Raw genomic sequence first — 25,515 nt, forward strand, 5'->3', positions numbered from 1 at the left:
AAAATTATTTAAAATAATTTTTTAAAATAATTAAAAATTTATTTTTTAAGAATTTTAAATATTTTTAAAAATTTAAACAAACATGATGAGAACTAATAAAATAAATTTTTTAAAAAAAATAAGCAATTTTTTTATTAAATAAGTTAAAAGAAATGGATCCAAAATGAAGTCACGATGTAGCATGGTAAATAGACTTAGAGATTAAGTCTCTATTTATCATAATTTAGCACCTTTTTTTTTTTTTTCTTGGCCAGCAGCACTTTTGGAAGTGGAAACCCACACTTGAATTTTTGTATATTCCCCGAAATTCCCACTAAATCCGACTTAGAATTTGTCGTTCATTTCGCATTCCGCTCCAAAAGCCTCCTCCTCTGACACAGTCTTTTTGTCCAATAGTGTCTCTTTCCTCAACCGGGTCTTCGCTTGTACTATAGCATTGACTGAGTAATACTAAGGTCTAAGGCAAACCACAAGATGGTCAGTTTCAGAATCGGAGGCTATAGAAAATCTAGTCACTATGAAGACGTTCTTGCACTAATGGCCTGCTAAAAGGTATGGGGGATTTTCTGCTAAGGTTTGTTGTTCTCCGTGTGCTTTTCTTGGGTTTGGTGGATATTACTGGTTCTGAATTTTGTTTATTTTGGTTTTGATTTCGCTGGGTGTGGATGATGAATTTGTTTTGGGTTCCTTGCTTGCCTTGTTTGCGTTTTTTTATTTTTGTTGAACCAGATGGTATAACTGGATGCAGAGAATTATCTCCTCATTCATAGACCTATTCAACTAATCTCTCTAGGTCCTAGAATATTCCCCTGGTGATGGCTTGTGCTAATTCATGTTGGCTGTTTGAAGTATTTTTGGTATGTGAATTATTGAATAACAAATGGATACATAATCAGAGTGATAACAAAATGACAAGAATATTTCAGTTTCTATTGAAAATAATCAGAGTAATTTCTTATGTAAATCATAAAACAGAAAAAGTAGTGATGTTTGACTGTGTTTAAGGCTTTTCCTTGTTTTGATAACTGGAAACATGCATAAATGTATGATGGTTGATGGTTCACGTGCACTTTTTTGGCTCCAAGTTTATTATACACTTCTATGTTTTTTGTTTTTTGTTTTTTTTTTGAAAAAAAATATCTGTCTTCATCTCATGCCTTTGTTTTTAATGCTTCAAAAAGTGCACTTGTTATAATAAGGATGGACCTCATTGTTATTTCTGTAAGTTTTCTGGTTGTGGTGGACAATTTGCAAACCATATAACTTTTGAACCCTCAAACAGCCATAAAGTAAATCATGTTGCATTTGCAATGAATGATCATCCAACATAGACATTTGCATGCTTTGTGATGGCATTACTCTTTATCAGGTTTCCTATCATCTAGAACTAATCTCTCTCTCTCCCCCTCCCTTTCGAAAATGCTAGAAAAGAATTAGTAAAGCAACTGTTATCTCTAACTGTCTTGGGTGTTCAATTTTGTCAGTACTAGCTGGTTGAAGTATTGGATTATCTTTGTGACAACTTTTTGACAGCGAACCACTCTATCATGAGGCTCCTGCAAGATAATTTGTTTGTTTGAATGTCAAGAGAGATCAAATAATGGTTCATGGAACTGATTTAGTTACCTTTGGAGTCTCTGCTGGTTTGGCCTTCGGAATTTTGATAGCTTGTCTTGTATGTTTGGTCATAAAGTGGTATAAGAAGCGTGCTCATCTTAGACATTGTGCAAATGAGCGTAGTCAAGCAACTCTTCCAATACGCACAAATGGATTCGAAACAAGCACTGACTTTAGTGCTTCTCTTACGAGCTCCATAGCTGCTCCAAGTTCAGACAATTTTCAGAAAGCTTCTCATTTTTCTTGGTGGAAACGTCCAAAGAAAGATCAGTTTGCATCCTCGTCAGGCATTCTTAGATACTCATTCAAGTATGTAAATTTTTTTACTGGTGCTAAATTTTATCCCTCTTTCTGTAATCTCTCTTTTGGTTGGTATGTTGATGTGTTGAAAATGTTAATCATGTTGCTGGCCCTCAAGATGGTCCTGTCATTGATAAATGATAACTACCATTAATATAAACTATAAAAAGAAAATATATAGTAAATAAGATCAAAATATATAGAATTTTTGATATGTGGAATTGATAAGTCTGTGTTGTCTGCATAACTAAGCTTCTTAATATCTTATGGCATCACCTGCTTGGCTATATTGGTTTACAATTCGAATTAGTTTTTTTTTTTTTTTGGAAAAAAAGTTAGAAAGAGAAAGTAGGGCAATGAATTATCAATTGTGGACAATTTTTTTGGTAATGGTATATCTAAAGGTAAATTTCCCCCTTCTAGAGAAATTCAGAAGGCAACACAAAATTTCACAGCTATGTTGGGACAAGGATCATTTGGCACAGTTTATAAAGCAACAATGCCTACTGGCGAGGTGGTAGCTGTGAAGGTGCTTAGTACTGATTCCAAACAAGGGGAAAAAGAATTCCAAACAGAGGTATGAACAAAAGCATCTTGACTTTAGTATTTCTTTCTTTTCATATATACTAATTTGTATAGTATTGTGATGGAGACTTGGTGGTATGGGATGTCAAGTCCCACATTGAGTAGTATGAAATGCTCAACGAAATATATAAGTGGGTTAGTTTTCCTACTTCAACAGCTAGCTTTTTGGGTAGGGTTCCCCATCCCACTTAGGTACCCATCATGTTGGAAGAGACTTTGTTAATTATCATAAGGGGTCACTCTTGTGTGATTATATTAGGACTAGTGAAGTTAGTTTTTGTTTTCACATCTCAAAGATGTCTAAATTGTAACTTGGTTACAAGCTAGGCTTGTTGAATTTTTCATGATCTAATAAGATGTTATTGTAGGTACTTTTGCTTGGAAGACTTCATCATCGGCATCTCGTAAATTTGTTAGGATATTGTGTAGATAAAGGGCAACGCATTTTGATTTATGAGTTCATGAGCAATGGAAGTCTTGAAAGGCTTATACATGGTGAGCAAAAGTTCTCTTTCATGATGATCTTAAATTAACTATTTTATTTTCACCCTTCTATCTGTGATTGTCCATATCCATGTGAGATAATAAAGCTTTTAAGTTGGTTGTTGAGGACCTAACAAACTCCGCCTATGTTTATAGCCGGTCCCAAGCCCGGGTAAAGGAGGAGGGTTGTGTTAGACCATCAACAGCCAATGTAAAAATTTGTTGAATCTATCATGAACATGGATAATAGACGTTATAATGTTAATGCTAGGTCGTTGCCCGTAAGTAACGCGCTGCATGGCTCGAGTACAGTGATAAGTGAGTTAGAGCCGCTGCATCGGCGCCCGGATGTAGTGTTAAATGAGCAAGGGCTACCGCGTCATTCTGGACGCACGCGGCTAAAGAAGTTAGTCCATAAGAGCAAAATTAGATTTGGTACTTGGAATGTTGGGACATTAAATTGTAAATCTGTAGAGGTTGTAGGGGTTATGATTCAAAGGAAAATCAATATCCTTTGCGTGCAAGAAACAAAATGGCGTGGAGAAGGAGCTAAGGATATTCAAGGTTTCAAACTTTGGTATACAGGAAAAGTAAGTGCACGCAATGGAGTAGGCATCATTATAGATAAGGAGTGGAAGAAGAACGTTGTAGAAGTTAGCAGAATTGGAGACAGAATTATTTCTTTAAAAATGATAATTGGACGTGAGACTGTTAATATTGTTAGCGCTTATGCGCCGCAAGTCGGGACAGAAGCCAGTCTTAAGGAATTATTTTGGGAGGATCTGGAGGGGTTGATTCGACACATACCACAGAGTGAAAAGATTTTTATTGGAGGAGACTTTAATGGGCATGTCGGGAGGGAAGCTGGTCAGTATGCGAGGGTGCATGGTGGTTTTGGTTTTGGAGAGCTAAACAATGAAGGGCAAACTCTTCTTGATTTCTCATTGGCGTATGATTTTAAGATTGCCAACACTTGTTTCAAGAAGAGAGATGAGCATCTCATCACTTACAAAAGTGGAGCCTCAAGGTCGCAGATTGATTTTCTTTTGGTTAGGAACACAGATAGAAAACTTTGTAAAAATTGTAAGGTGATCCCTGGAGATGCTGTAACGACACAACATAGGGTCCTAGTCCTTGATGTGTGTATTATGAGTAAAATCCAAAAACATCGACAAGTAGTAACACCAAAGATTAGGTGGTGGCAATTAAAAGGTGAGAAGCAAGATATTTTCAAGCGAAATCTTTTGGATAAAGGAATTTGGGATTCTCAGGGAAGTGCTAACATCATATGGGAGGATATGGCTAAAAAGATACGGGAGGTTGCAAAAGTAGTTTTGGGAGAATCGAAAGGTTCTAGTCCGAGAGATAAGGAGTCTTGGTGGTGGAATAATAGTGTACAGGACAAAATTAAGTATAAGAAGAACTGTTTTAAAGCCATACATTTGTGTAACAATGAGGAAAATTGGGAGAGGTACCGTATGGCTAAGAAGGAAACTAAGAGAGCTGTGGGTGAAGCTCGTTCCAAAGCTTTTGAAGAATTTTATAAGAACCTTGAGACGAAGGAAGGAGAGCAAAATATTTATAAGATTGCCAAGAGTAGGGAAAGAAAATCAAGAGATCTAGAACAGGTAAGGTGTATTAAGGATGAAGAGGGAAGAATTTTAGTTACAGATGATGAAATTAAAAATAGATGGGAGACTTATTTTTCTAAACTTTTCAATGATGGAGAGGATTCATCTAGTAACTTGGAGGATTTAGTAACTGGTGAAGGAGAACAAAATTTGTCATTCTATCGAAAAATACGTGATAAGGAGGTAAAAGAAGCTCTTAAGAAAATGGCAAATGGTAGAGCTAACGGACCTGATTGTATATCTATCGAAGCGTGGAAATGTTTAGGTGAAGAAGGGGTGAGATGGTTAACTAAGTTATTTAATGTGATTTTACGGTCCAAGAAAATGCCTGATGAGTGGAGGAGAAGTACATTAATTCCTATTTATAAAAATAAAGGAGATATTCAGAATTGTACTAACTATAGAGGGATTAAACTCATGAGCCACACAATGAAATTGTGGGAGAAAGTAATTGAGCACAGGTTGAGATTGGAGACAAGTATTTCTGAGAATCAATTTGGTTTTATGCCAGGTAGATCAACTACAGAGGCAATTTATCTACTAAGGGGATTAATGGAAAAGTATCGTTGTAAAGATAAAGATCTACACATGATTTTTATTGATTTGGAAAAAGCTTATGACCGTATACCAAGAGAAGTGCTTTGGAAAACGTTGGAAAAAAAGGGAGTACGGATTGCTTATATTAAAGCCATACAAGATATGTATGAGGGGGTAAAAACTAGTATAAGAACGCCTAGTGGTCAAACAAAGGATTTTCCTATAAAGATTGGACTACATCAGGGATCATCTCTGAGTCCTTATTTGTTCAACTTGATTTTAAATGTTTTGACGGAACATATTCAAGAGGAAATCCCGAAATGTATGCTCTTCGCGGATGATATAGTTCTTATAGCAGAGACAAGAGAAGAGGTTAATTGCAAACTTGAGTTATGGAGGAGGACATTGGAGTCGAAAGGTTTTCGTCTGAGTAGAAGTAAGACGGAATATTTATATTGTAAATTTGGTAAAGGACTATTCGAAAATAATTTGGAAGTGAAATTGGGAGATCAAATCATACCTCAAGTGGAAAAGTTTAGATATTTGGGAGCCATTATTCAAAATGATGGCGAAATCAGTGGAGATATTTCACATAGAATTCAAGCTGGGTGGTTTAATTGGAGAAAAGCTAAAGGAGTTATTTGTGACCGTAAGGTGCCTAATAAACTTAAAGGAAAGTTTTATCGTACTGCTATCAGACCGGCAATGTTATATAGTAGTGAATGCTGGGCTCTAACGGGACAGCAAGAGCATAAAGTTGGAGTAGCAGAGATGAGAATGTTACGATGGATGTGCGGACATACACGTAAAGATAAAATTCAAAATGAGCACATACGTGAAAAAGTGAGGGTGGCACCTATTGAGGAAAAAATGGTAGAAAATCGGTTGAGATGGTTTGGGCATGTACAAAGAAGACCAAGGGAGGCACCAGTGAGAAGAGTGGAACATATAACTTTGAGTCCGATTAAGAGAGGTAGAGGAAGGCCTAAGAGAACACTCTTGGAAGTTGTTGAACGTGATCTCTTAATTAATAATATTTCTAAAAGCTTAATAAATGATAGAACACAATGGCGTCTTGCAATCCATGTAGCCGACCCCACCTAGTGGGATAAAGGCTTGTTGTTGTTGTTGTTGTTGTTGAGGACCTAACACAACCCTCTTCCTTTACCCCAGCTTGGGACTGATTATAAACATAAGCAGAGTTATTTGTAATCAAAAGGTAATAAACTTAAAAGGAAAGTTTTATTGAACTACTATAAGACTTGTTATATTATATGATAGTGAATTTTGGGCTTTAAAAGGATAGTAAGAATATAAAGCTAGAGTAGTAAAGACGAGAATGTTGAGATGGATATGTAGGTATACACATAAAGACAAAATCCGAAATGAGCACATATGAGAAAAAGTGAGCATAGCATCTGTTGAGGGAAAAATAATAAAAAATCATTTGAGATGATTTGGACTTGCCCAAAGAAGATCATGGAAAGCATCAGTGAAGAGAGTAGAACAGAAAATTTTGAACTCTATAAAGAGGGGTAAAGAAAGAGTAAAAAGAACACTTATGCAAGTTGTTGATCAAGACGTCTTAGTTAACAACATTTCTAAAATTAAGTAAATGATAAAGCACAATAGGATAGTACAATCATTGTTGCTGCCCCCACTTAGTGGGATAAGGCTATTTCTTCTTCTTGTTGTTGTCGTCTCTGTGAAGAATAGATAATCTGGCATTGTTATGAGATCAGTGAGCCAAACAAAGCTGCAACACAGCAAGCCCCAGAAATAAGGGAAAGTAATCTGCAAAAGAATAATTAGAATGAGATACTAGAAGTCCTGTTTTGATGAGTTAAGAGACAGGAAGTTCTTTCCTTTTTTTTTTTACATGAATTAGTTGAAAAATATATTTTAACATTTTTCTATGTTGTAGATTTGTTTTAACAAAACAATTGAAGTGCACGATATCTTGAATATAGTCATGCAATGATTATTAAGTATATAATTGATTTCCCTCCTTTTCGTCTATCTGAGACATACAAGAGTAGAAGTTTTCTCTGATTTTTTTTTTACAGATGTTACATTGTCTCTAAGGTGAAAGTTCATACTGTGCATGCATCTAGGTGAAGAAAAGGTCTTAAGTTGGAATGAAAGGCTGCAAATTTCTGTTGATATTTCGCATGGAATTGAATACCTTCATGAAGGAGTATGTGCACTGCTATCTGTTATATTATGCTATTTGAAAATGCATTTGTTTAATATGAAAATGCATGGAACAGGCAGTCCCGCCCGTCATACACCGTGATTTGAAATCTGCCAATATATTGTTAGATCACTCAATGCGAGCTAAGGTAAGCTTGTTTTATGTACGAGTCCTTTCTAATGCAATAAATTTCTAATGTTTTTTTTTTTCTTAAATTGGTGTATGAGATTAACTCAAGCAAAAAATCCCTCCCTAACGCTATTAAATCTATCTGTATCATAAAAAACTTCACAAAGAATTGCTTTTGTAGATTTCATCCAAGACTAATTCTTTTTCAATATGAATTAAGTAATTACTATACATATGCTTCATGCAATGGTGATCATTTTCCTCTTCTCCCACGGAAATAGAAATTAAATAGACGACATTTGACATTATTCAGTAACTGATAACGACATTGCAAAATTGTTCTAATCTTTGAGCGTTGAAATCCTTATGCTTTTATGTATATTAGATTAGATGAGACTATATGCTGGTCTTGTGCAGACAACCCTTGCAATTTGATCTTAATTTTTCTTCACTATGCATAATTTAAAAAATAACTTTCTGAGATGCTATGATTACATTTTGGACATAGATTCAATGAAGCGATCAAGGAAAACCATTTTTTAAAAAAAATTAAAAGAATTTAAATGTAGACTCAACCAGTAACTAGTATTCACCAGTTTGATCGTTCAAATATGCATCTAAAGGCAGACTTTTTACACACACACACTGTCATTTAAGCCTCACCCCTCTCTTTGTATCAACTTGATCCCCCTACATTCATGCCTTCATGTATTTATATATATATATATATAGAGAGAGAGAGAGAGAGAATGTGACTGTACAAGGTTCATATCTCATCATCACATTCATCTATTCTTTTCGCTCTATTTTCTCTCCAAATATATATTGTAAATTCACTTTTATGGATGTAAGAGGTTCAAATTGCTCTTTATTTCTTTGTCCAGTTCAAGAACAGTGTTGTATGAGATATATTTTCCAATTTTCAGATGAGTTCACATGTTAATTTTCTTCAAATTGCTGATACTCAGGTGGCTGATTTTGGGCTCTCAAAGGAGGAAATCTTTGATGGGCGAAATTCTGGCCTGAAAGGTACATATGCCTACATGGACCCATCATACATTTCCACTAACAAGTTCACAATGAAAAGTGACATTTACAGTTTCGGTATCATCATTTTCGAGCTCATCACTGCCATTCATCCTCAACAAAATTTGATGGAATACATTGACCTTGTAAGCTACCCTCCCTCTGGAAAATTTAAGATTCATTATGGTACTTGCTTTGTTTCACACCCTTGTTGACTTGACCTTATATTTTCTTCTAATGGTCTCTTCGTTTTGGTGGAAACTGTTTTTTCTCAGAAAGTATTTTCTGTAATTGGATGCAAATCCCCTACAATTAGCATTTGGACTGAATTGTTGATCACTTTCAATTTTGTTCCTTATAAATTAGTTCTGATAATTTAGTCCTCTGATTTATCAAAATACATGCAGTGTTAAACTTCATCTTATCTGCATCCAAAAATTGAAAAATCATGATGACTTGGTGTGAACAATTTTAGGTAAGCCGAGTGCCAACAATGACAGTCCAATCCCTAAATGTCCAACTTCAATAGTATGTTAAATTATCAATATCACCAATCAATATAAAATCTGAAAATCTATAGGAAGCTGTATTATTATTCACAAACCTTAAACAGTGAGATTTCATTCCCCAAACTCCTAGGAAGGCTACCTAGTTTGGTATAAATTTTTGAATAGGAATACAACAATGTTATCAACATTGAAAGAACTTTATATTGAAGACAAGATTGGCAGTGAATAAACTGTAAGGGATCAAATCAGGGTTTTGTACGAACAGGACACTCAATATCAGCATTGTCACAATCGGATCGGACCGGCTGGCTTGATCAGGAACAGGTCTATGGTTTGGTCTGGTTATGGTACATTTTGGGGGGGGTATAACTGGTCAAGAACTTTTTTTTTTTTTTTGGTAAAGTATCTCACTCAAAATCTCAAGAACCAGTTCGGTTTCCTTTAGTGTTACTTAAACACACACACGTTATTTGATGATTCATTGGTTATTTTAGTTAATAATGGAAGCTTGTGTTGGCTTGGTTAGAACAATGTGGCATATTTGATACTTTTGGTTATTTGTAATCGAGAATAAATTGTTTTATTATAATGTAGGTGCAATTGACTGCAAATTTGACATGCATGATATGGTTAAATATTGTCTAAAATATTTTTATATCTCATACACAATCTTTAAATTTTATTATTTTCATTGAGACCTGTCAAATCATTATCTGACTGTTGTCCAATGAACCAGTATCTTGATTAGTTCAATGCATAGTCTGGTTATTACAACATTGCTCAAGGTTGGAACAAAGCAGACACTATATTCACTTTGCTTTTTCCCCATTTGAAGGCTGCAATGGATCATGATGGTGTTGATGGAATAATTGACAAGAAAATAGTGGGAAAATGCAACATTGAAGAAGTGAGGAAGCTTGCCAAGATTGGACACAAGTGCTTGCACGAATCACCCAGGAAGCGTCCTTCAATTGGTGAGGTCTCTCAGGCTATATCCAGCATAAGACAGAGACGCCTTTTGAAAGAAAAGACCATGTCATTTGCTAGCTCTAGCTTTTCCAGAGCTTTGAGCCGACTTGAGGATCAACAGGTTGAGTTAAGCAGGATAACCACCATGGCCCACTAGCTAGTAGATGCTTTAACTGGATACAAATATCGTCGGTTTCAGATACACATTCCCTAAATCAGATCATTGTTGATAACGATCAATATCAATGCCATCAAATAAAAATCAATCAATGAAATATAAGATGTAGCTTTCAGTGTAAGTTGTAGTGTTCACACATTGTGAACAATATAACTAATTTTTTTAAAAAAATTATTCAATACATACCTAGTTGGCTTAAACGATCATTTTAAAAAGTTAACAAATATTGGGACTCATGCATCAATTTTAAAAATTATAATTATAGTATATATCTATAGCATATATATTTAGAATTAATAGTCATTTTTTCCCCTCAAAGTATTTGCTAAGAAATTAACAAGTATCGTTAAGATAAAAACAAGTAACATCATTAACAAGTTTATTTAGTCTTGGTTTAGAAGTTTTGTTATATAATTAAGAGGTACCATCAGTTTAATGGTTGTTTGTCTTTTGGTGCACTGAGGGGTCTTGGTATAAACTTTTCCTTAGTCACCTTGAGGTATTTATCCTCTTATGGCCCGCTACAGGTGGTCCAGCTGCTACCATGGGGGTGGTCCGGAGGCCCGGTCTAGTGAGGTAGACTTGTTTTAAAAAAGAAAAATTAAAGGCATTGTGGTTATTTTCTTTTTCAAAGTTTATTTTCAAGTAAGTCCCTTGATTTTGCAGTGAATGTTCATATTTATTAGGCCTTATTTGAAAGAAAAAAAAAAATCTCATTTGTGATCTTATACCGAAATTCTCCCTAAATTATTACTCCGAAAGACGACAACTTATTAATGATACCTTGTCAAAATGGGGGGGGGGGGTGGACTGGGGGGAAGGATAAATGGATAATTGACCATTTTTTGAGCTGTTTTTTTTTTCCTGATTTTAAAAAGTTGTTGATTATTTCTTTTTAGGACAGCTTACCTTTTCTTTGTTTAAGATTAGACCAATAAACTTTTTTTATTTTTTTAAATATCACTTTAATAGTCAATGATGACAGGCAACTGTCGTTTTCATATTACTAAATAAATTTTTAATTTTATCTTTATTTAATATACACGCTGTGATAATATTTTTTTTAAAAAAAAAAAAGCAAAGAAAAAGAAAAGAAAACTGGCTTTCATGTGAAACGGTCAAAATGAGCAATAAATTCACAGCTCTTCTCCAACCATTCTCATTTAGTCCTTCTGCAGGTGAGCCCCATCCACTGCCAACCAACTTTAACCCCTGCCGCCTCATTTAGCTTCAGAGACAAATAATGGCTGTATCCAATATTACGAGATATTTTTAAGTGAATTATATTTTAAATAAATTAGTTAATTACTATTAAAATTATTTTTTTCAGGGATGCTGTGAGGGTTTAAAGGACAACAAAATAGTGGTGAGAATCAAAAATAATTTAAAGGTTTATCTATACACAAATAAATTAACGAACCTGTAGTTAAGTATTGATGAACTTTTGGTTATTTTCAGGTCTCACAGCCATTTTTCTCCTCTGCATCCGTCATTGCCTTTTTCCTTTTTTTTATGTTTATCTTTATTTAATAGACTTGTTTCAATTAGAAAACTTTATTAACTATATTCTTAAATAAAAAATTTTTGAAAAAATCTTATTAATTATATTTTTAATGATCCAAAACATCTTATATTTTTTAAATAATATACTTTAAAAAATGTCTTATAATATTGAATTGAGGGAGTATGGTTTTAGTATTTACTTAGTAATACTAATTTTTAAGCTCGCAATTTATTCACAAAATGAAAAAAAAAATATAACTCAAGATAAATGGTATTGAGTATGGCCTGTGAATAATGTGATTTCCTAATATTTATATAGATAATTAATTATAGGTTGATGGATAATATTACTTTAACTTATAAAATATTGATGAAATTTATTTTTATTTTTTATAATTTTAACTTAATTATAATTTAATTTTTCATGTTTAACTCGATGTAACTTAATTTTTCAATGTTGTAGGTAGTTATTTAATTCATTGATATGACTGAAACTTTATTATTTGGATACAACTTCTAAAATGACTAAATAATTTTTTAAAAGGATAGGGATCAATTGACTAAACAATTAAAATTTGAGAAACTAATGTTATCCAAAAGAAAAATTAAGAAACTAAACCAGAGGTAAGTATTAAACTTCAGACACCTTATTGTAACTCTAAAATTAAATGACTAATTTTTCTTAAAATATTTCATATATAATGACATTTATTAATTTTATTGAAATTTTATTGATAAAAATACTACAAAATAAGTTTCAAAAGTATAATGAGTAAAAAAAATAAATTTAGAGAGAATTATAAATTAGGGACAATCCTTAAAGGGCCAAAGACTAAATGGGTGAGTCTTTTTAAGCTCAATTATATCTTAGAAGTCTATTTTGCGTGATTCTACCGTGGCTCTCAGGGTTGAAGGGTTGGCTCAAAATGCAGTGGCCCTATTTTTTTCATTTTTTAAATTAAAAATTAAAAATATATATTTAAAATTTCAAATAAATTATTACATATAGCATTAAATTTAAAAAATAAATTTAAATCAATTCACATAACAATAAATTTAAGTCTTATAAAAAATAGCAACATTTCAAAATCAACCACAATGACAATTAAACTTTGTTAATATCATCAACTAAATGTTAATATTTTCATTATCACTAGCGTTTATATAATTTGATCTATTTTCATGGAGCCTCATCAATGACTAAGGTTTACTTTCAATGTAATGTTTATGTTTTTATATTAAATTTAAAAAATATATGTAAAAGAGTCGATATTTTTACTCCTGAACTTGAAAGCATTTGAAACTTAATTTATTATTTTATATTTTAAAGCAAGGGCTTACTCTTAATTTTTTTTTTTTTGGACTTTAAAAGACCGTTCAACTCCAAATGTCAGTCTTAAATTTATGGAAAAAAGTTAGAATTGTGAAAGTTTTTCTTTTTGAAAAGAAAAAAGTCACAACTTCACAACTCACAAAAGAGTTAATGGTAAACATCTGTTTTCCATTGGAAAATTTTCTTTTTTATAATTGTCTTTTTTTTTTTTGGTTGGGTAAATGATCAGATTCAAAAAGAATCATCAAAATAATAATAAGAAAAATGGCCTTTTCTTAATGATGTTTACAATCTGCGTCACCGTCATGAGTCTATACTCCTTTTTAGAAAAGTCATCAACCCGGCAGTCCGCAGTACCACCATTAATACTTAAAAAAAAAAAAAGACAGAGTGGGTCCCACCCCAATCTCAGTCACGTGCCAAAAGGCCCCTCGTCACGTGACTCGTCTGAAGATCATGCCAAACATGGAAAACTCAAAACAACACTGCTAGTTGCAATTGGGTGGTCCAGTCCGCTTTTCTGTTCCCAATAACGTTATTCCCAAAAAAAAAAAAAAAACTTCCTCTGAATTATCAAGATGAAAGATAAGGTCTCATTTACCCAGAATTAAATATACAATTAATTAATAATTATGGTCATATTTTTAAAATTTTGTTAGAATTAGTATGATTTTTTGTTTTAAATTGTATCTTAAAAATTAAAAATAAAATGATATGATCAACAAAAAATTTAATATTAAGACAGTCTTACATTAGTGTTGACCATTTTTAACTTGAATTAATTGAAACTCTATTTAAAAAAAATTATTAATGTTAAGAAAATTTAAGACACATGTACATTAATTTTGAAAATAAAAAGAATTTATGTAATTTAAAAAGTTTAAAAGATTCATCCAATTTACTCATATTTACTCATATTTACCATTAAAATATCATACGTGATTTAAATTAAGATTAACAGTTTAAATTAGCAATAGTGTCCTCCTTTCCTTTTTTATCATTGTCTTCACGTCAATTAATGTTATATGTTATCCGGAATAAAAAAAAGTAAGTTGCTTAATATTCCAAAGTACAAATGTAAGGGTTAAATTAAGAAAAATTCACAATATATTTATATTAAAAAAATTTTGGGCCATAAATAGAAAGCGACGCATGACAGTCTGCTTTGCCTAAATACTTGTGAAATTTTCCCTGAAAGGAAATGAGAAAAAAAAAAAAAAAGAAAAAACACCCTAAAACCCCATATAAATAAATATATATACATATATATAAAGTTAGTGTTAGATGCATGAAAAATACTTTCTTGCATCCAAAAAATTATTTTTTTTAAATGAGAAATATATTTGTGAAAAAAAAGAGAAATGGATGAATTTCTTATTTTGTTTATAGTAAAAAATTTTCCACCTCTCAAGTATTATCAATGGCCTTGTAACTTAGTGACATGCAAGTTCTCATGTGAGTGAAATATTGTAGGTTTTATCCTATTTATAACCTTAGATCTAGAGTTATCAATTAAAATGAATTCATTGAGCTGACTCTTTTAAACTTTAAAATAAAAAAGCTGGCCCTTTAAAATCATTATATATATATATATTATATATATATATATATATATTAATTTTAATATGAAAAAAAGTAAATAACACTAAAAGTTTAAAATCTAATTTCCTTTCTTTCGACTTTTAAGTGAGTTCTCATTCTTTTTCTCTTTAATTGATGCTCTAGACTTTAACCTAAGAGGAAGAATCAAATTATATTAATGTTCATGATAATGATGCTAGCAAAGTTTAATTATTATCGATGCTAATTTTATGATATTGCTATTTTTATTGGACTTACATTTATTATTATGTGGATTGTCTTAAATTTATTTTTTTAGACTTAATGTTATATGTGATAACTTTTTTGTGATTTTAAATAAATTTTTTAAATTAAAAAAATTGAAAAAAAATAGGGTCAAAATTTTGAGGGTCAATCATTTAGCCCTGACGATCAGGTCGAGCTGGCCAAAATAGAATCCTAAGGTGCAATCTGGCTTAACAAAACAGCTTGTTTAAGCTCTGATCTTTTAAAAACTAGTTTTTTAAGATTGAGCTAGCTCTAATTAATAGTTCTACTCACACCATTAATCCTTGCCCCATTAATTCAAAAAAGAATTGTTCTTAAAGTTCTAGTCTTGCCCAAAACAACGCTATTGGTTAATCAAATTATTTGATAAATGATTTTTTTTTTGTAGTAAAAGGATTCATAAAAGCTTAAGCACGAGATATTTTTTTGAGGGAGTAATTCGAATTGGACTGCATCATATTTAAATCAAACCTAATCATATAATCTTATAAAAATGAAGTTATTTATTTGACAATATAGGCGTAATAATGAACGATTTCAATAAACAAATAACATGATATTTCATTCTAATTTTATATTTTTATAAGATTTTTTGTATTTAAAAATTTTTGTTGACACTCTAGATTGACTTTTTATAAAAACAACGGAAAGAAAAGAAATCATTTTTGCCGTGATTAAGAAGGCTTGAAAAAACAGAGCCTCCTCTTCTGTCTGTACTGTATCATACTTAGTCCATCATCACACCTGTTTCCTCACGTGGTACCTGAATCTCTTACTCTCTTGCATAGAATTTCCTAATTTCTACTGGCTTCTCTCTGTTTCCTTCTTCTTCTAGGCTATGAGAAGCTCACATATAGTCCACACCACAGTCCCCACACAGATATAGAGAGAGAGGGGGTGAGGGTGAGGGATGAAAGGAGAGGCGAAGATGAATTCGAAGATGAAATGGATTGGTTTGGTTGGGCTTGTGCTTTCTGCTTTCTCCATCTTCGTCCACTTTCTGCTTGCTCGATTTACTGAGGACGGCATTGCAGATTATCAGTCCTCAATTACAGTTTTCTCTTGGAGACCCATCTTTGAGAATCCAGATTTCTCCTCGCAGGTAATGAATGCGAGGGTGCTTCACACTGAGATCTCAATTTTTCTTCGTTGACTTCGTTGACGAAGTGTTCTGTTATTCTACAGGCAACAAATTGCTATTCTTAAAAAATGACATGGTGGTTTAGTTGCTTTCAATGTCATTTTCCAAGCATAGGGATTTTTTGGCCTGAGCCTGTATTTATCTTATCTATGTCTGGGTCTCTAGAAATATTCAGTGAACAGTGAGCGACCATTTTGTTTTGCTCTTTTTGTTCAACGAGAGAAGCGCGGCTTAATTTTTCTTATTTGGTCTAGATCTGCTTTGTGCGGTTCTTCAATTTTCTGTAATTTTGGATATTATTGAGTCCTCTGCAATCGGAGTTGGCTATACTTGCGTGCATTTTCTGTAGTTCTTCACTATTTGGTTGGTGTCTAATTCTAATGCTTTACTTATAACTCGAGCTGCAGAGTAAGTCATATAGAAGACTATGGGGTTCTGTGAAGCGGCTTGAATCTTTGCATCCTGATGCAAATCCCAGAGGATATTACGCTGGTTGGTTCTGATTATTGTCCTTTCTTCAAATTCCAGAGGATTTTAATGGTGGTCCAAGACATTATCTGCCGACCAAACTTATGAACTAAAAGTCTGTGTTGTGTGTGTGTGGCCTAAAATGAATGAAAATTTAACTAATTGGATAATAGGCTGAATAGCCTATTTGCAAACTAGAATAGATTCATAAGTTTGCAATGTTGTATTTAGTGTCTTCTTGGTGCCACGCATAGGTTTTTGTCAAATATGTCCACCAAACGGTTTGAAATTACACATACCATTCCCAAGTATAGGAATTCCTTGGGGTCAGTATATGCTGCTAATTATTCATGATATACATTCAATCTAGCGTCCTGGTCTTCTTGGCCTTGGATTTAGCTTATTTAAAATATTGTCTCCATCCATTTCTAACATTGACTTCTCTGTAAATTGTACAAAGTCTGGTAGCATATAAAGTAAGCCTAATTAATTTCCATGGGATACTGTTAATTCTTCTCTGTAATCTCTCTGGCCATATTCTTTCTCTCGCAGATCCTAGCTCAGAAAGAAATGGATTTATCTTTGTCCGGATACAGGGCGGTTTCCATGAGATCAGGAACTCAGTGAGGAATTGCGTTTCAGCTAGTCTGTTCTTTTAATTTGATACCATATTGAATCAATCATGTAATGTTGTCTATTTATTTCAGATATGTGATGTGGTTGTGGTTTCTCGACTTCTCAATGCTACCTTATCAATTCCTGAGATCCAATCAACAACAAGCAGCAAGGGAATAAGGTTCTTGCCCTTTAACAAATTGCTAAGAAGATTTGACTTGGTCTGATGTATTCTAGATTAATGAATTTTGCTACCTTTGTTTTTCTTCAATAAATTTATGCATGCAGTTCTCAGTTCAAGAGTTTTGGTTATCTTTATAATGAAGATCAATTTGTACTAGCACTAGCAAAGGATGTCAAAATTGTCAAAACTCTTCCAAAAAATCTTAAGGGTGCAAGAAGAAAGAAGGAAATTCCATCTTTTAAAGTTCCTCGTTCAGCATCGCCATATTATTATTTGCACAATGTCCTCCCTGTGCTAAAGAAGCATTCAGTGGTAGAACTAGTTGTATCCGAAGGTGGATGCTTGCAGGTGAAGGCTATTTGTGTTTTAACTATTATATCCCTCACCTTTTATTTAATCTTGACTTCCCCCTTACCTGCATTAAATTTTGGGGGTAACCATTCAGAAATAGAACATTGTTAGATGTTTTTGCTTTTCTTTTACTCTTATGTGGTGTTTGGTGCCTGAGTATCCTAATTTTCCAAGAGATATTGGAAATATATCTATAAAACATTTGAGCTTGACACACATTAATTAACAAACTCTGTATTAGGACATACGACACAAAATTTTAAAATTTTTATGTTTGTTGTATCCTAACATTTATAAATAGGTTTCTAGACACATGCAATATTAAATTTTTCATATACCAAACGGTTTCTAGGATTTTATATTTTTCTTTATAAATTTCTGAATCTGGGCTTCCTGCAAAAAGCTCAAGACTTGTATTATTGTGTCTGATATTGATATGATAATTGTTTATTGCGCTCTCTTTGTCACTTTTTCTCCTTATTGTCTTTAATTTTTCACATTTTCTCTTGTTTGTGTGTTAGTTATGCACTCTCAAACGTCATTAAAACTTGTTCTTGTTTTTAGTCAATTCAGATGATGAGGGAAAAACATGAAGTAGCTTATTTGCCTTTTTTTCAACAAGTTTGGTAATTTTTTCTTTATGCCGATTCTTTGCATCTAGTCTGTGGTAATAAATCATAACAAATCATCATTAGACTACAAAAGTAATGGGTGAAATTTCAAATACTTGCTGTATTAGTTCTGAACCCATCTATTTGTATATGTTGATTCTATCTTAATTAGCCTTTTATTTATGTTTCTACATTGCAGTAAAACTTTGGTTTTTAAATATTTACTCTCTAAGCTTTTCTTAGGCCATTCTTCCTCCTCGTTTTGAAGAATATCAAAGGCTGAGATGTCGTGTTGCTTTTCATGCCCTTCAGTTTCGACAGGAAGTGCAAGAACTTGCCACCAGGATTTTACAGAGGCAAGACTGATGTTCACGTTGCCCTATCTCATAAATCTGTTCTCTTCATTTGTTTTCTTGCAGTTCTTAATATTTGGATAGCATTTGATATAATTATAGGCTACGTGCTCCTGGTCAGCCATTTATTGCTTATGACCCTGGTATGACAAGAGATGCTTTAGCATATCATGGTTGTGCTGAACTCTTCCAGGTATATTATTCAAACGTTAGAAAATTTTTGCTGACTATCTTTGAGCCTTTCTCAGCATTTAATATCTTCTCTATGCCTTTAAATTCTTCCCAAGGATGTTCATACTGAACTCATCCAACACAAAAGATATCGGATGATAAAACGAGGAATTGTGAAGGGGAAGCTTAAAGTAAACTCAGCTGAAGCAAGATTGAATGGTTCTTGCCCTTTAATGCCAGAAGAGGTAAGAGCACATGCTGTTCTAATTTCCAGCAGGTAAAATTTGTCCATGTTGATGAAATGGCTGGATAGAACATCCTAACTTCATCATTATCGTGTTTGAATTCTCAATCAAGTGTAGGGGTGTATATGATCTAATCTTTAGCTATCTAGTGTACAGTTCAACTAATTAGTGAGCCACATGAACTGAACTTGAAATTGAGCAAAGCTCTAACCAATCCAAACATATAGCTCAGCCCATTTATGGGTGCATATCCAAATAAGTCTGTATAAGCAGAGCCCTATCTGAATCTCAGTTAAAAGCAGCTCAATTATGTATTTTTATGATGATGCACAGTGATTTAGTCATGTATTTGTTATCTAAACATCTTTTATCCTTAACTGAGTGTTTCTTGAACTAAACAAGCCTGATGTAATACCCCAGCATTTTTATTTCATGGATGAACAGAGCTAAGCCTAAGCAATTTACTGACTACTTAATCCATGTGCAACTCTAACTAAGTCCATATGTAAAGTAAAGGACATGCGTTAAGGAAGCTATGTTGGAATTTAAATTTGTTGCAGATTGGGATTCTGCTTCGAGCATATGGATACCCTCAAGACACTATTATATATGTTTCTGGAGGAGAAATCTTTGGCGGCCAAAGGACATTGATTACTCTTCATGCATTGTTTGAAAATGTTGTTGATAGGACTTCTCTCAGCACTCCAAGAGAAATGAGTCAACTCTACGGCCAAGAGATTAATCTGGTTAATACTCCTCCTGGTCCACCACCGTCAATTGAAAAAGAAACTAAGCAAGATGCTTGGAAGAATGCTGGTCCACGCCCTCGTCCACTTCCTCCCCCTCCAGCAAGGCCCAAATCATATAACATTGAAGGTTGGTGGGGATGGGTTGCTGAGAGTGATGATGAACCTGATAGTACTGTCATGGAGTTGCGAACCAATGCCCATAAATTACTATGGGAAGCTATTGACTATGTGGTTTGTGTTGAAGCTGATGCTTTTATTTCTGGATTTGATCGTGATGGTAAGGGACAGCCAAATTTTGCTAGCTCGGTTATGGGGCATAGGCTTTATCAATCAGCTGCATTGAAGACTTATAGACCTGACAGGTAAATACCTAAGCTATGTGTGGGAAGCTTGTTTGTTTTCCACATTAAGCCTGAATACTTTTTCCTTGTTATATTTGTCTTTAAGAATCCTGGAGAAATCATACTTTATCCCCTTGAACTAAGGCCTTGTAACAGGCTTGGTACTTATATTTTAACATGTAAACGCCTACCTAAATTTTGGACCAAAATGACAACTTTAATCCTAGTTAAATTTTAGATCTAAAAACAAACTTTTGCAAATTCAAACATTCCTTTAAGCCAAGCTTTGTTATTGCAATCAAAATCATGTGGCTTCTTGCTGTTAATTTTAATTGGGATTTAACGTTTTCAATTTAGTCCCAAAATGTAGTTTTTCCTAGAATTATGACAATGTGAAGCAAAATAGTCGAGTCAGGTGATAATGTAATGCTTGCAAAATGATAACAAAGCTCTTATAACCTATGTTGAAACTTGGTGATAATTGACTATTTTTTCATAATTTTCTATCATGCTCTTGTTGATGCAGAAAGGAAGGTTCCAGACTTATAGAAGAAATTCGTGACAACATGTATCAAGCAAATCATACTTGGCTAAAATCTGTGCGTAGGCATTTGAGAAAAATATTACTTGATGAACTGATGGAAGCATTGAAAAAATCAAAACAGTTATCCTTTCTTTCTCATCCAGTCCCTGAATGTTCTTGCTTAAGATATAGTTCCTTGGATAGATCAACAGCAAATACTTCCAGTCCATCAACCTCATCGCAACTTTTGACTGCTCTTGGCGGTATTCCACATCGGTGTCCTTCCTGGATGGACACTGGTTCTGTTTCACAATTGAAAGAGAAGGAAAATGAAGACGATCTAGATGATGATGATTCCACATCATCTGGGTTGTTCTTTGGGCAAAACAGGGGAAACCATGAAGGTGATGGAGAAGTAAACAACAAAGATGAAAATCAGCTCGAAGATCAAGAAGAGCTTGATGGCGGAGACCGATGATATGAAGATAATGAATTCACATCTGCATTTAATCCATAAAAGTGGTTGTTGCATCAAATTATGGCTCCGTGGGTTCAATTCTGTGTGAAAAAAGAAGTTCAAATCAAATACTCCATATTTATACATTCATACTTTGGGAGAGAAAGTGACTCAAAAGAAAGTGGCGATATGTGAGATACACATGGCAAATGGCATGCTTTTTACCATCATCTCTTTTCTCTTTCTGAATGCAGCATATGCATTGACCTTTGTGAATATAGAGGATTTACATCCAGAGAGGATTCATATGAAGTGGTTCTGAAACTCAGCAATCCTGCTCAGGAACATGACTAAACTCAGCAATCTTGGGTAAAACAAGCTGTAAGCATCCTGCAGTTATGTCAATTTGGTGTGGCCTAGTTTCATCTTAGTAGACATGTACATTAGTTTAGCTTTTCATTCTTTGCTGGGAAAACTGTTCTGGTTATCCTGGCACATAAATTGTATTTAACTGATGTAGCTCTGATGATACAAACAGTTCAGCCACATTAACTTGCTGGGAGGAAGAATTTCATTTATGGCTGCCTTTGCCAGAATCCTTGTATTGTGATATTTACTAAGATTGTAATTTGTAATCTGATGAAAGGACATAACATATAATATTTAAAAATTCTTTGTTGAGATAATTGAAAATTGTCAGTAAAATTTCTTTTGCGACCAATGTATGCTCTACTAGGGTAGTAAAATCCCTCCCCTCTTTTAAATCCCTTCAACCAAACATGAGTAGTGATTGATTTATTTTTCTTTTTGGTTGTTTTTTATTTTATTGAAGGTATTCTTGTTAAAGCTAACAAGAGAGGAAATTAAAATATGTGACGTATTCATTTTTTTCATAGCATCCAGATGGACATATATACACGTAATATCTATTCTATTTCTACTACTTATTATTTAATAGTATTTGTTTCTTTTTATTTTTTATTTGAGGGCATAAAAGGCATAGCATATCTACAAAATCATTTTTCAATTTTATTTTTTGATTAAGAGTTCAAACCTTTTTCTAATGTATAAAAAATAAGAAAAAAAGAAAAATGGTCTTAGTGATCTTCATATTTTAAAATTTAGAAGGATTCAACATTCTTAAATTAAATTGGAGTTTGAGTTTCTTTTTGTTGGAATGATACAAGTGACCTTTAATAAATATTATTTATACATTACCAAATTGTTTTACCCCTTGTAGGCTTGTATTTACCATAATAATAATAATAATAATAATAATATAACAACAATAACAACAAACAACAACAATAATTGACTATTAATTTGATAGCAGGTTGGTTTTTTCTGCAAATTTGTTTACCAGTAAATTGCAAGTATTAAAAATCAATGGCTATTATACATTGGGAAGTGACTATTTTAGTTGTGCTATTGATTAAAACATAATAGAAAATGCATAGTATGAAAATCTGAATTAACTTGTTTGGTTGAATTAATAAATTGTTAAACTAGTATTTTGATTGATTTAATAAAATATTTTGTTTATAACCAGTTTGATTACTGTTTAACTACGATTTTGATTATTAACAATTGAATCAATGTCTTAATTGATTCAATAACCGCTTTGGTTTTTAGTACCTTAAGAAAATAACTATTTCTTCTTTGAAAATGACTAGTTTAATTATATTACACTTAATTGATAAATAAATTTGCAAAAAGGATATTTATTTTCTATTTCATTTTAGTTAATAACCCAATCAAAATAGTCATTTTTCATTATATAATAGTTAGTATTTATTTCCTTCAGATCACAATATAAGTATTATTAACTAATTTATATTTCTAACAAAAATTTTTAAAATCTTAATTTTCTAAAAAATTTCACATCTTTAGATTCATGCCCTTAAGTGTAATAAATATAAAAATTAACTTATTTAAAACCTTCTCATTAATTACTCAATAAAGTAAGAGTTTAATTGGAAGATATGTATATTTATATATATAACACATATTCAATACTCTATATTTTAGATTAAATAAAGTTTCTAAAAATTGACTTATATTGTGGTCAAGAGGGAGATTGCCTTTTCATTAGAAAAAAAAATGCAAACAAGTCCCTAGAGATTAAATTATAATTTTCACATTTAGTAGTACTCAATTATCATTTACATATTTTAAGGGTATTTTTTTAATCATTTCCCCATATATTATGCTTGAAAAGTAATTAATGTTGGGAGAATAACAATTAGGTCCCAGAACAATAAATTAATGATAATTAAATCCTCAAAAAATTTTTTTATAAAATAAGTTGAAAATATTGATTTAAATAATAAAAAATATAAGATTTTTAATTTCAAATAAGTATTTGAGTATTAAATATAACTCTTAGATCGTAATATGAATTTCTCTTTGTAATTATTTAAATTAATAGTTACAATCTATTTTTTAGAAAATTTTGTTAGGGACCTAATTATTGTTGATTCAAGGGGCTTTTACAGATATAATCCGTGTTATAAAATCAAACTAAGCAAAAAACCAATATTTATTACTCCCTTTGTTAAAAAATATAAGGCATTTTTTAAGAAATTAAATGTTCAAAAATATAAGACATTTTTAGTCTTTTGAGGTATAATCATTGTCTTTTTTTCAAAAGTGCCCTTATTGATAGTGAATTTATATTTATTATAGAGTGTTTAATGATGGTAAATATTAAAAGATAAAGTTAGTTTGAAAATAGTTAATTATTTTATTAAGGGTGAGATTCGATTAAAATGTCTTACATTTTTTAACGGAGGAAGTATATTTTGTATTATAATTGATTTATTATTTTTGTCAATGATATACTATTATATATCAATGATAAACTCTTTATATATCAATATAAACATGACATACTTTTAAATTTTTAAAAATTTGATCCATATTTTATGGGCTCAAGATTTGTTCGGCCAGTGAGCTAATTTATTCTTCATTTCAATTTTTTGATATTTAATTGTCATTCTTCCATTAATATTATATAATCCATCATCTAATGAGATGAGGCCTATTATTATGGTATATTATGTCCAAATTATGATAGAATTGAAATGTATAAAAAAATTGTTAATTCTCAACTATGGCCAAATAAGCGAACAGAATGTTCGTTGCAATGTACATAGAGAATACAATAAAAATATATTTCAATAAATCGGGATAAAAAAAAGTGAGTATTCATCCAAGGATTGTGGATGTGACATTCTTAAAACAGTTTCAAGACATTCTAACTTTTTTTTTTTAACAAAAATGTTAAGCCTAAATTGAAATAAAATTATAAAACAAAATTACCAAAACATCCTTCTATAATATGTTGTTATGCAATATGACAAGTGACACAAGAATTAATAAGTAAAGCAATTAAGAAGTAATATATTTAATCAATAATAAAAGTCCATATGGAAATTTAAATCTATAACTTGTTAAATCATTACTTGTAAAATCAACTATATCGTTTGTCAATTTTCTTGTGTTACTTGTTATATCCAATATGTTACAGCTAATATGATAACTCTTTGATGCCTTGGTTAATGTCCCAATTCAACATGTCTAAGATGTTCCTTGGGATCAAATTATTTTCACAACTCAAATTCCTCATTTAACCTTAGATAGGCCTGGTGGCTTACCTTAAAGAGCCACCCAATAGCAATGAGTCACTTTGCTTGGAATTGTCAAGGTTTGGAGGCTACCCTAACTGAAAGCCATCTCAAATTCCTCTTGAATAAATACAAGCCCTCCCTAGTCTTTCTATCTGAAACAACAATAAAGTTTGCTAAGATTGAATGTCTCCATCATAAATGTGGCTTTGATTGTGGTTTCTTGATTGACCCTGATGATAGATCAAGTGGCCTCTGCTTATGGTGGAACTCTGACTTTAAAGAAATTCACTTCTCTAACCATAATCTTCTCCATCTCATTATCTATAGTGGCATTTTCTCTTCCAAGTGTTTGTATTCTCCATCTCACTTAAGGAATTTTAGTGGAGTCACATGTTATGCTTGAACCCTGGTGAACACTTACCTTTGCATTGGTGATTTCAATGAACTTCTGTATGCTTATGAAAAAGAAGGAGGTTGTTAAATCCTATGAATACTTTTATCATTTTATGGACTCATGTGGCATGATGGATCTAAACTACAGTGGCCCTAAGTTTACTTGGGCCAATAACTGAGAAGGAGATGACTACATCTGCGAGCATCTTAATCAAGCTGTCTTTAATATTAAATGGCATGAAAATCATCAAAATGCTTTGTTGAATGTCCTGGAAGTAGTTGGTTTTAATCATTCCTCTCTCTTGCTCAAGTTATACGGTAGCACCATTAAAACCCTTAAAAGGTTCTGCTTTGAACTTTTGTGGTTGGATCACCCTAAGGTTCTTGAAGTTATTCATAATAGTTGGAACTCTTTTAATCCTGAGCTACTTGATGAAATCTC

At 32.3% G+C, this 25,515-nt stretch overlaps 2 protein-coding genes across 3 annotated transcripts; both read left to right on the forward strand.

The window, feature by feature from the left end:
- The first annotated feature begins 331 nt into the window (after positions 1-331).
- LOC129288703 (calcium/calmodulin-regulated receptor-like kinase 2) lies at positions 332-10,273 on the forward strand. Of its 2 annotated transcripts, none has more exons than XM_054925427.1 (8): positions 332-552; positions 1,485-1,926; positions 2,341-2,494; positions 2,871-2,997; positions 7,268-7,350; positions 7,424-7,495; positions 8,445-8,648; positions 9,847-10,273. In XM_054925427.1, exons 2-8 carry the CDS (start codon positions 1,601-1,603, stop codon positions 10,135-10,137), a joined length of 1,257 nt encoding a protein of 418 aa, XP_054781402.1. In that variant the 5' UTR covers positions 332-552; positions 1,485-1,600; the 3' UTR covers positions 10,138-10,273. The 2 variants fall into 2 exon arrangements, with proteins under 2 accessions (XP_054781402.1, XP_054781411.1); XM_054925436.1 differs by having other exon boundaries at positions 1,534-1,926.
- Positions 10,274-15,545: 5,272 nt separating this feature from the next.
- LOC129305562 (O-fucosyltransferase 27) lies at positions 15,546-21,756 on the forward strand. The gene is made up of 10 exons (XM_054945588.1): positions 15,546-15,944; positions 16,391-16,475; positions 17,004-17,074; positions 17,159-17,247; positions 17,355-17,598; positions 18,456-18,568; positions 18,668-18,758; positions 18,853-18,981; positions 19,542-20,092; positions 20,598-21,756. The coding sequence occupies exons 1-10, from the start codon at positions 15,753-15,755 to the stop codon at positions 21,070-21,072; spliced, it is 2,040 nt and encodes a 679-aa protein (XP_054801563.1). The 5' UTR covers positions 15,546-15,752; the 3' UTR covers positions 21,073-21,756.
- The last annotated feature ends 3,759 nt before the right edge of the window (positions 21,757-25,515 follow it).

Source organism: Prosopis cineraria, unplaced genomic scaffold (assembly GCF_029017545.1).
Source record: "Prosopis cineraria cultivar Desert tree isolate PC_DT_omini unplaced genomic scaffold, ASM2901754v1 PC1, whole genome shotgun sequence".
Taxonomy (NCBI): Eukaryota; Viridiplantae; Streptophyta; class Magnoliopsida; order Fabales; family Fabaceae; genus Prosopis; species Prosopis cineraria.

Coding starts and splice junctions, on each gene's coding strand:
- LOC129288703 (XM_054925427.1), top strand. CDS start 1,601: ATGGTTCATGGAACTGATTTAGTTACCTTTGGAGTCTCTGCTGGTTTG. Junction 2,495..2,870: donor AAAAAGAATTCCAAACAGAG/GTATGAACAAAA, acceptor ATGTTATTGTAG/GTACTTTTGCTTGGAAGACT. Junction 7,496..8,444: donor ATCACTCAATGCGAGCTAAG/GTAAGCTTGTTT, acceptor GCTGATACTCAG/GTGGCTGATTTTGGGCTCTC.
- LOC129305562 (XM_054945588.1), top strand. CDS start 15,753: ATGAAAGGAGAGGCGAAGATGAATTCGAAGATGAAATGGATTGGTTTG. Junction 18,982..19,541: donor GCCCTTTAATGCCAGAAGAG/GTAAGAGCACAT, acceptor AATTTGTTGCAG/ATTGGGATTCTGCTTCGAGC. Junction 20,093..20,597: donor AAGACTTATAGACCTGACAG/GTAAATACCTAA, acceptor TTGTTGATGCAG/AAAGGAAGGTTCCAGACTTA.